We start from the raw sequence: 12,282 nt of genomic DNA, 5'->3' as shown, positions 1-12,282 counted from the left end.
GAAATACTCACTTCAGAGACACCCTTTAGTAGGGAAGTGGGAGGAAGATTAGTGATAAAGCAGAGCTGCCAATAAACACAACAATGAACATACCAGAAAAAAGCACAAAACTCGCTGAACTAGTTTTAAATACATTGTTGAATATGACAGTGATGACATTTTGATGTATGCAAGTACACTGTAGGGCTTCACTTCACCCATACATTTTCTGTCACACCTCAGGGTGTTCCAAACCTATATGAATTTCTCTGTTATGTGGAACGTTAGAAGATATTTCAAAGAATGTTGATAACCAAACAGTTGATGGGCCCCTTTGACTTCCATAAAAAAAAATGTCCCCATAGCATTTAATGGGGCCCATCAACTGTTTGGTTACCAGAATTCTTCAAAAAAATTTATTTTGTGTTCAGCAGAAAAAAAGTAATTCTTACAGGTTTGGAACAAAATGATAACAGAATTTTCATTTTTGGGTGAACTAACCCTTTAAAGCTGAGGTGTAAAGGAATCATCTTCCTCCCTCTAGCGGTCTTCATGCAGTCTAAGGGCCTGTTCAAATACCCACACTTGCGGTACATGTATTTGATATACTGCCGATTTTGCAGGTTTTCCTACTTACAAAGCATGTAGAGGTCTGTAATTTTTATCATAGGTACACTTCAACTGTGAGAGATGGAATCTAAAACAAAAATCCAGAAAATCACATTGTATGATTTCTAAATAATTAATCAGCATTTTATTGCATGACATAAGTATTTGATCACCTACCAACCAGTAAGAATTCCAGCTCTCACAGACCTGTTAGTTTTTCTTTAAGAAGCCCTCCTGTTCTCCACTCATTACCCGTAATGAGTGGAGAACAGGAGGACTTCAAACTGCACCTGTTTGAACTCGTTACCTGTATAAAAGACACCTGACACACTCAATCAAACAGACTCCAACCTCTCCACAATGGCCAAGACCAGAGAGCTGTGTAAGGACATCAGGGATAAAATTGTAGACTTGCACAAGGCTGGGATGGGCTACAGGACAATAGGCAAGCAGCTTGGTCAGAAGGCAACAACGTTTAGCGCAATTATTAAAAAATGGAAGAAGTTCAAGATGACGGTCAATCTCCCTCGGTCTGGGGCACCATGCAAGATCTCACCTCGTGGGGCATCAATGATCATGAGAAAGGTGAGGGATCAGCCCAGAACTACACGGCAGGACCTTGTCAATGACCTGAATAGAGCTGGGACCACAGTCTCAAAGAAAACCATTAGTAACACACTACGCCGTCATGGATTAAAATCCTGCAGCGCACGCAAGGCCCCCCTGCTCAAACCAGCACAGCCCGTCTGAAGTTTGCCAATGACCATCTGGATCAGGGTTCCTCAAACTCAGTCCTGGAGGGCCGCTGTCCTGCAGAGTCTAGCTCCAACCCTGATCAAACACACTTTCCTGTGATTTTCTAGTGATCCTAAAGACCTTGATTAGCTTGCTCAGGTGTGTTTGATCAGGGTTGGAGCTAAACTCTGCAGGACAGCGGCCCTCCAGGACCGAGTTTGAGGAACCCTGATCTGGATGAAGGTGGAACGGGAGATGGTCATGTGGTCTGATGAGACAAAAATAGAGCTTTTTGGTCTAAACTCCACTCGCCGTGTTTGGAGGAAGAAGAAGGATGAGTACAACCCCAAGAACATCATCCCAACCGTGAAGCATGGAGGTGGAAACATAATTCTTTGGGGATGCTTTTCTGCAAATGGGACAGGACGACTGCACCGTATTAAGGGGAGATGTTGTTTAATACCGGATAGTGTGGGTTTAGTATGCGTTCAGGGCACCGCGCTTTGGCATTTTTAAGATATCTTAAAAATGTAATTGTCTGCGCACTTACTTCCTATCACATGCACGCTCTCTTGAGTGGCAAAGATCGCAAGTGTGGGTATTTGGACAAGCCCTAAATTTCCTTCATACTTGATTTGACATTCTTTTAGTCAGGGTGCACAATAAACCATACAAACTTTAAATTCACAGCCATTTGAGGCCATAATCAGAATATACTTTTTACATTATTCATGAAGGTTAGGTCTTAATAGAAGCAAATACGACAAAAACTAAAACAAGTGCCATTAGCAACAAATTACCCAGTGCTATCATGGTAATGCGCTCTAGAGAGATTCTAACCAATAGCTGTTTTCTCACTTCCGCATCAAGGAACATTATCTATGTAATTTATCAGTCGTTCTAATGGTGCTGTAAAATTATGAAGAACAGATGGACGATACTGCGAATAAGTCTAAGGCTGGTGAGTCCATTGTGATCACTTATTTGACTTCATAAATATATACATAAATACAGTGGTGCATTTGACATTGAGATTTCATTGAATTTGAGAATGTTGGCTGCCACAAACTGAATCCACAACATGAACCTCTTAACACAGAGATGGGAAACATCCTATAGTGTGTGTCTTCTCTGAGTATATTTTGTAAATATTACAAATGCCTCAGTAGTAACTGCATATTTGATAGTTTCATTTTCCTTAACCCTAATAAACTTAAAGAAAATAACAGCTTGTCAACTGTTCCTAATGTATTTTGGTCAGTAAAGGTTTTAAAGTGGGGTATAGTGAGGGGTCAATATCATATCTACAGTAATATCAGTCACCTGGCAACCACATAGCAATATGCTAAAACCATTCAGAACATGCTAGCATGTTCTAAATGGTTTTATGTTACAGCCTTATTCCAAAATTGATTAAATTCATTATTTGTTTTCCTCAATTCTACAAACAATACCTCATAATGACAATGTTAGAGAAGTTTGAAATCTTTGCAAATTTATTTAAAAAAACAAACAAACAAAAAAACACAAGTACATAAGTATTCACAGCCTTTGCTCAATTCTTTGTTGAAGCACCCTTGGCACCAATTACAGCCTCAAGTCTTTTTGAGTATGAAGCTTGACACCTTTTTTGGGCAGTTTCTCTCATTCTTCTTTGCAGGACCTCTCAAGCTCCATCAGGTTGGATGGGCAGTGTCAGTTCACAGCCATTTTCAGATCTCTCCAGAGATGTTCAATTGGGTTCAAGTCTGGGCACTGGCTGGGCCACTCAAAGACATTCACAGAGTTGTCCCGTAGCCACTCCTTTGTCATCTTGGCTGTGGGCTTAGGGTCGTTGTCCTGTTGGAAGAGGAACCGTCGCCCCAGTCTGAGGTCCAGAGCGCTCTGAAGCAGGTTTTCATCAAGGATGTCTCTGTACATTGCTGCATTCCTCTTTCCCTCGACCTTGACGAGTCACCCAGTTCCTAGCGCTGAAAAACATCCCCAGAGCATGATGCTGTCACCACCATGCTTCACTGTAGGGATGATATTGGCCAGTTGATTAGCGGTGCCTGGTTTCCTCCAGACATGACACTTGCCATTCAGGCCAAAGAGTTCAATCTTTGTTTCATCAGAGAATTTTGTTTCTCGTGGTCTGAGAGGTGCCTTTTGACAAACTCCAGGCGGGCTTTTCGGAGTGGCTTCCATCTGGCCACTCTACCATACAGGCCTGATTGGTGGAGAGCTGCAGAGATGGTTGTTCTTCTAGAAGGTTCTCCTCTCTCCACAGAGAAACACTGGAGCTCTGTCAGAGTAACCATCAGGTTCTTGGTCACCTCCCTGACTAAGGCCCTTGTCCCCCGATTGCTCAGTTTGGCTGGGCGGCCAGCTATAGGAAGAGTCCTGGTGGTTCTAAACTTTTTTCATCATGGAGGCCACTGTGCTCATTGGGACCTTCAATGCTGCAGAAATATGTGCCTTGATACAATCCTTTCTTGGAGGTCTACAGACAATTTCTTGGACTTCATAGCTAGGTTTGTGCTCTGACATGCACTGTTAAATGTGGGACCTTTCCAAATCATGTCCAATCAATTGAATTTGCCACAGGTGGACTCCAATCAAGTTGTATGCTGCGTCCCAATTTGCCTACTTATACTTATATGTTTGCAGTTTAAATATAATGATATATTTAAAAAGTTAATGGCCAAACATATCATTACAAAAGTTCACAATGCTGCTGCAGGTGAAATATAATGTGGATAATATTGAATAAATATATTTTCGTCAGGTTAAATACTGATAATTGCTCACTCAAACCCCTTTATATAACCCTCTCTACTTAACCGTGGTACTCGCATAACTGTCATGTTTGTGTTTTTTTTTAACACTTTTTATCCGTGTTTGTAGTTCTAATCGAATCCTCGTCCATCTCGCAATGGGTTGTGAGCAATATCAGCTGTTAGAGTGCGCATCAATCTGCACTTCGAATTCTGACTCTTTGGACTCTTTTGGAATCTTTGGAATACTGTTTTCAACATACTCAATTTGAGACATACTAATTCTTTTTTCGAATACTATTTAGTACGGATAGTATGCGAATTGGGATGCAGCAGTTGAAACATCTCAAGGATGATCAGCGGAAACAGGATGCACCTGAGCTCAATTTTGAGTGTCATGGCAAAAGCTGTGTATACATGTGTACATGTGAATTTTTTTCGTTTTTATTTTTAATACATTTGCAAAGATTTCAAACAAACTTATTTCACGTTGGCATTATGGGGTACTGTTTGTAGAATTGAGGAAATAATGAATTTAATCAATTTTGGAATAAGGCTGTAATATAACGAAATGTGGAAAAAGTGAAGTGCTGTGAATACTTTCCGGATGCACTGTATCATCACAGCGGAGACATTGTTATTGGAAACACCACTCAAATGTTCTTCAGAAAATGTTAAAATGTAGTCGGATATTTGCACCTAAAATTATTCACTGAAATCACTGTGAATGATTTTCACTGAAAAAAAATAATAAATGCATACATGCTATTGTTCAAAAGTTTGGGGTCAGTAAGACTTTTTTTGTAAATTAATACTTTTATTCATCAAGGACACATTAAATTGATCAAAAATGACAGTAAAAGTGAGACTTTTACAGTAATACAGAAAAATAATTAAATTCAATGCTGTTCTTGAACTTTATATTTATCAAAGAATCAAATGTATCATAGTTTCCATGAAAATATTAAGCAGCAACATTTCAACAATGATGATAATAAGATTTTTTTCTGTCATGCGGTGAATCTGGCCAATCGTGGAACAGCTGTGTCGTCATCAGAGTCCGTGCAGTCTGGTGCAGCCGCTCTAGAGAAACTGCAACGGCTGTATTAGCCAACTGCTCTCGAATCGCTCTCGCGGTACTTTGATGCCATACGTCACAGTCACGTGGTGTTGGCGCTGTCTCAAGTCGGACAAAATTTCTAATCTGCGCATCGCTGCATCAAGTAGAACAAGCCTAAAGATTTCTGAACGATCATGTGACACTGAAGACTGGAGTAATGATGCTGAAAATTCAGCTTTGATCACAGGAATATGGGATCATTTTAAAATATATCACAATAGAAAAGTTATTTTAAATTGTAATAATATTTTATAGTATTTTTTGATCAAATAAACACCCTTGGTGAGCATAAGAAACTAAGAAAAAGTCTTACAACCTCCAAACTTTTGAACGATAGTGTACAGCCACACAAAATGCATCCACTATTGTGCAGAATGAATACAATTGATCAGACTATACCTTATCTTGGCATTTTTATAAGAGCATTTAGGTAGAAGAGCAATTAAACTGTGAGTCTGTAGTTTGCTGTAGTACGCCACCCCTGTAAGAATGAAGAAACCCAGAGCATGTGCAGAGCAAAAAGCTTGTCGGGCGTTTTCACACCTGTAGATGGTTGGTTTTATTCCGAAACAGGGACTTAATTTGTTCCAATGTTGCATTTTCTTCTTGATTCGGTTCGCTTTCACAAGGCAATTTTTCAAAACGTATCCAAATGTGTTTAAATGCAAGTCACAGGCGAGTACAATTGCCCTCTTATTGGTCAGAGTTTCCTCTGCATCATCCATCAAGATGATTGACAAGTTAAAACGCGCTCTCTCTGGATCTCCCAGCGCTGTCTAGAGCTAACAGTATCAAGACACACGCAAACACTATACGAATGCTATAATGCAGCTAGAGCAGTAATCAAGGCTTCATCAGGACAGCATTCTTGCACGGAGAAGCACAATTACCCAACATTTTAAGATGAAGAGGTGCTCTTTTGGTTTCCAACTGTGATGTGCTGACACACAGAATCAGACACTACTGCTATTTATATAGCACCTTTAAAATGAATTATAATCTCATTTGGTTTGTTGGTCCATTGGGTCGGATTGCTTTCACACCTCAAGCGAACTGTCTCAGAGTTAGTTTGCAATCGGGCAGAGACCACCTCGTTCAGACGGTCTCGGAGAGATTGTTTTGGTGAGGATCCAAGCGCGATTGCCGTGTTTACATATTTCTAAACAAACCGAAACGAAGGAGAAAACGCACCAGGTTCCAAAACAAACGCTCAGGTGTGAAAGCAGGTGTGTTCATACTTGGTGGGTTTGGTTTGATAAAAACGAACCCTGGTGCGATTGCTCTGTTAGTGCGCTTCGTTTGAATAAGTGTGAACGCTGCCATCCGATTCCGAACCCTGGTGCGCACCAAACAAGCAGACAGAGACTGCTAAAAAGGAACTCTGGTGCAGTTTTAATGAAATATGAACTCAACATGGACCAAAGACATGTAAATGAACCAAAAACAGGACATGATGTCACAAAATGCAACCTAGTGTTGTCAAAAATACAGACCGCAATACCAAGTTGGTACTGAAATTTAAAAAATGTGACACTTTGAGCACTGTTGAGCTGGAATCGTAAACACCTCTGACTGGCCATTGTGCTCATGAGCTCATCGGATGCGTCTGTGGTTGGCTACAATGATCAACGCAGGGGAGCGTTTGAAAGCACACGGAAGTGTTTGAAAGTGTTTTGAAAGCAGGAGCGGGAGCAAGCAGCCGTCGACCAGTGGTCTGGTAGGCTGAAAGGCGCCAGCCATTAAACGCTCCCGTGTTTATCTGTGTAAGCGTTCTGTGAAAAGTGTCATTGATGTATATTTATAACATGTTTTTGAAGCGCTGGTCATTGTAGCCAATCACAGACATATTTGATGAGCGCGTGAGCACAATGACCAGTCAGAGGTGTTTTACGATTCCGCTCAACAGCGCTCAAAGCGTCACATTTTTTTTAAATTGGTACTTATGTCAACACTAATGCAACCATAAAAAATAATTTTTTTCTTGTAAAATTTGCCAATCATTGGGACTTTTTTAGTCACAATGTTGCCCATCACAGTTCAATACAGGCGTCAGAACCGTGTCTCCTCGCAGCAGTTTGTGTGTGTGACGGAGGAATTCCTGACTCGTATCATATATATGTATCACGAGTCATATACCATCATATGTACGCACATACAACGAGCATATTTAGCCCCGAACACAGCATTGTTTTGGATGTTCGACAAGTTCTGTCGCAAAATATACATCGTAAAAGCCTTTTTTGTTTGTTTTGTATCTTTAGGTTTGGTGTTAGAAAAATTACAGTGTGTACGCCAAGCGAACCAAGATTAAATGTTTTTTTTTTTGGTCCGGACCAACCAAAGTGTGAACACACCCTAATATTTAAATTAATTTCTAAAATCTAAACTATACAAATTGTTATTTTGTACCAATTGATGCACAGCGTACTTCTGCTCTACAGTCCATGCAGCATTACATCACCAAAGAGTGGACTCAGAAGTGGACCAAAAGGCCTTAGGGAGGAATTTACGGCACTTTATGATTTGTTATAGTACTTGATTTTATCTTTTGCTTCCTGTTGAAACAACAACTACAACACAGCATTCTTGTTTGCTGGATAGAAAGCACATGCCAAGAAAATAATGGATCAAAGTGTTCATGTATGTGCACAAATGCCGCCCATCCTCACCTATGATCCAGATAATGAGAAGGTAGTCTATCGACGCCAAAGGGGGACCCATGATGTTCTTCTTACCCTCATTGTAGACCATTGAATACAAGTTTAGAAGCAGTAGGAAGGTGAAGTAAGATGCACTGTGAATGATAAACTTGATGAAAGGTGTGTGGATGACCTGGCCCACGCGAGAACGAGGTCCCAGCAGGTAGCAGACAGACAGCAGCGGCCACAGCAGAGCAACACTCAAAACATACAGGATCTTTAAGCATGTGTGTTTGCGGCGGTAGCTCGCCATCTCTCCGAACCACACCGTGTTCAGGAACTGTTGACAATTGGACTGGGCGACAAACTATACATGTCAGAAAACGAGAAAACACAATACAAGAAAAATTATGTATATGGTCTTTTCTTATAAAATAAAGGCTGATATATCTGTCAAGTCGTTTAATCTGCCAATATTTGGCCATTGATTAATCTAAATAACCAGGGGTGCATTTCCTAACTATGGTTGCAGGTTTCGTTGTTGGGAGCATAGTTTAAAGGGGTCATGAACTTGCTTTTTAATTTTTTTATACTGTCTGAGGTCAACTTATGACGTTTGCGTGGTTTTTACATTCAAAAGCATCATAATGAATAAGTAATAGGCTATTTTCTGCCTTGGTTTTGAGGCTCTTTGAAGAAACACTCGGTTTTTATGGGCGTGCCGCACTGAAGATTTGCATATTTAATGAGCTTCAGCTCCCCTCAGTACATGTGGGAATTGTTTTGAAAGCTCTGGGGAAACGCTCACAGGACTCGCAAAATATCTTTATCAAAAAACACAACGATTCATCTCTCATCCACCCGCGATTAACTGGAATGTTATTTTTTTATTACTTGGCCGGCCCGATGAGTGAATATAACCGCAAACCGTACACACACACACACACGCGCGCAAGAACGGAATGTTTTTTCTCCATTTAAGATAGCCCGTTGGCAGGCCGGTGATACGTTTTGGTAGCCCGTCTGAAAAACACATAGCCCCGGGACGTTGGGCTTTGCGAGCCCTGGCCCATAACGTTACAAGTCCAAGTCTGATCACGAATGAACCAATAACACCTCAAATAAAGGATTCTTCAGCCTTTGAAAGCGTGTTAAGGTATGTAATCAATAGATATCAAACGATCTGTAACAATGCAGTACTAACACATATAAAAAAAATGTTTTACTCACATAAGTGTGTGTTGCACCATTCCTGTCGGATCCAATATAGAAGGCACAGCATTGTGTTTTAATCTCAATATGTCTGCAAATCCAGTCTCGACCTGTATCTTGTTTAGAAACGATTCCGTGGTGAAATTAAGCGAAACAAACGTGCAATGTCTTACGCACGTGAGCTGGAACAGGCATGTTTATTGCTCGGTAGCGCGACCCGTTTAGCTCCACGAGTCGGTGGGCGGGCTTGAGGCGGAACTTCCGCATTCTATGACGTCAATGGTCGACATATTCTGAAATCGATCGTTTTCTGGACCTGGTGTCAATAAAAGCTTTTCTTTGACTAACAAGGAAGTTTTCAGCTCCGAAACTTACAGGGTATTCTTATATTACCATGAACTTTTATATATCAAAGGCTCAAAGGAAAGTTGATTTCTCAATTCATCACCCCTTTAATGATTTGGGGCCAGATTTACTAACAGCCTGCGCCAGTGCAAACCCTCTTTTGGCGTTAAAAACTACTGTCAGGATTTACTAAAGACACGCAGTGATAAATTAGCGCTGAAAAGGCTTGGACAAGGTTATTTTTGTGGTTGACATTATTGCATGTGCATTTGTAAGAGTTTCCCGTTCAGGTGCAAAATTCATGGGAGGAGAGTGTTTAAATGAATCATGAGAGGTGATTTACAAAGGTTTGCGCTTGTCAATTTACTGGTGTTTGCACCATTATTTACTGTGTTCATTAATTTGCGTGTCGCCTGTAGATCACGCGCAGAACTGTCCACCCCCATCTGCACTTTTCTGGAAATGCGCTCTAACGCTGATTTGCCCTGTTTAGTAAATCTGGCCCTTGGTGTTTCCAGGAATCATAGTTCCAAAGAACATTCACAAACAGAATTGCAAACTTCCGTGGTCGGAACCACAGCTCTTAACCTGAAGCATAGTTCCTTGTTAGCATGACTTAATAGATCATGCTCTGCAGCAAAATAAGCAGGCTGACATGCACGCTCTAGAACCGGAATACGACATAAGACGGAACCTGCAACTGAAGCAAAATAACAGAACAAAAAAATTATGTTTGATAATGTAGTCAAGCAAAAGGTTAATCATATTAATTAACGTTATGTGTATTGTATACGAGCCTGTATAATTCACTTTTTCACTTCTTCTTCTAAATCAGTTTCTAGTTCAAACATATATGGCTGAATTAAACCAGTAATGGTAAACCACTTGCCATTGTGCAGCATTTACTACAATAAAGTTGACTGAGTGGATCTCTGGTGCTGGTGAGTGAATGAAGGTGGGGCTAATTTGCATATTCATGTATCCGCATATTCACTAAATGAAGCAAGGCTATTGAGTTACATTCAAGCTATTTTAAGGCATGAATACATTTTCACAGGAAGGGGGAAAACATTTACCATTTTTTAAGGGATAAAATTATGGCCAACAGGGGGAGTTTAAGCAACATGTTATGAGAAACGCAGCCCAGGGGCCCGTTCTTCGTACCTCGCTAACTCAGTTAGCTGGATTTGATTGTTGACGATTTGGCATGATCTTGGATTGTTTGGTTCTTCGAAGCTCATCCTGGACTTGCTGTCATAGCAACAGGTCCTTAAGCTTAAACCTACTCGCGAGCAGCTTATTTCATGTAAACAGGATTAGATTGCATCTTGAGGTGATACTTAAAATCTGTCCCAGCCACTGCTACTTTATTACAAGAGTGCATTACTGAACCAGGGGCAATAATAATAATTTTAAATAATAATATAAAAATGTTATATTGTATATGTATATGAGAATGTATAATGTTGTGTATAATACTATAGACACAGCCACTTGATTGAGAGATTTATTTGTGATGGAATAATTACTTTATATAATTTTGTTTTTATTGGTTTACACACATGTTGTATAGTTAATCTGAGCTGTGCATTAAGTGATCACGGATATTATGGGAGTGGCTTGATGCAGCGCAAGAGAGGATAATTTGATCTTGACCCATAAGAAATGTAAATACGGTCACGTTACAAATCTGCTTCAAATTAAATTAAAAATTAAATTACAACATTGAAATAAAAATGTAAAGGGTGTACAAATACTGTATAAAATCGTGAATATAAATAATTGGTAATCATGTTTAAAAAAAAAAAACATTTATCATTTATCTATTATAACTTTTATGTTGGTTTGGTCGTTTGGCTGTTTCCTTATAAAGGTTCAGAAATTCGTGGGGGTTTTGTGTGTAATTTGTCAAGTTTTTTGCCAGGTGGCTTTTTAATTATATGATGTCATTACGTTGCTGTCTTGACGCCAGCCAATCACTGCATTGCTGATCGTGGTTTCGAGTATCGATGCATCTGCCCTCTTCAGGGAAAAAAAGAACGCTCAGTAATCTTAGATCATTTAATCCAGATATTTTAATCCAATCCGCAAATTCGTTTGAAGAACCAAATTAGCCAGAGATCAGTTATCACGATTAAAAGATCTGGGATCTGTCAAATCATCTTAGATGTATTAAGCGAGGTACGAAGAACGGGCCCCAGGCTTGAAGACACAAGCACAGTAAGTTTTGTTAAAAATTCTCATGAACCTCTTTTTGGTTGTATTTGATGGCCAGTTTGAGACGACTTAGGTTCATGCGTTCCTCCATCAGGCCTCTCTTGTCCACGTGGTCTTCACTGGACGTGTGGTTCAGTATGACTTCCAGCTCGCGAGAGTTGCGGGCCTGAGCCAGCAGGTCCTTGGCAAACATCTTGCACTGCTTGGCAAGTTCTTCGTAATCATTCCTGTAATATAATGACAATGAGACCCAGAATGAGCAGTAGAAGCAAAAATCTTCATTTCTTCTACAACCTTAAAAATAAAGGCATCGGTGGCTCCATGAAGAACCTTTAACATCCATGGAATCTTTCCATTGCAATCAAGTTTATTTTTAATATAGTGGAAAAGGGTCCTTTAGATTTTTAAAATGTTCTTTGCACTTGGTTCTTTCTGTTCACTGAAAGGTTCTTTGGGGAACCAAAAATGGTTCTAATATTGGAGGAATTTAATTGGAAGAAGAAGGGTTACGATTTGGTAAGAACTAGGATCTGCATTAATATTAAAAAAGCTAGGATACACGTTAGATAGTGGGAAGGCCTGCAAACGGATACTGAGGTTGCTTTGTTCTGCTCAATACACGAGTAACATGATGCGGCAGCTGTTAGTCGTTGCCTGTGTTGCATAGCAT

General features: G+C 40.1%; 1 protein-coding gene across 1 annotated transcript in view; it reads right to left on the bottom strand.

The window, feature by feature from the left end:
* The window catches only part of trpc1 (transient receptor potential cation channel, subfamily C, member 1), a 43,283-nt gene that overhangs the window by 18,765 nt on the left and 12,236 nt on the right, over positions 1–12,282 (bottom strand). The window contains exons 6-7 of the mRNA XM_079806738.1: positions 11,644–11,839; positions 7,869–8,205 (exon numbers count right to left, since the gene is read on the bottom strand). Coding sequence (XP_079662864.1) covers positions 7,869–8,205; positions 11,644–11,839 — 533 coding nt within the window. The remainder of the gene's footprint in view (positions 1–7,868; positions 8,206–11,643; positions 11,840–12,282) is intronic.

The sequence above is a fragment of the Gobio gobio genome (genome assembly GCF_949357685.1).
Source record: "Gobio gobio genome assembly, chromosome: 23".
NCBI lineage: Eukaryota > Metazoa > Chordata > Actinopteri > Cypriniformes > Gobionidae > Gobio > Gobio gobio.
The sequence above is the reverse complement of the archived record's forward strand: the minus strand, read 5'-3'. Positions and strand labels throughout refer to the sequence as shown.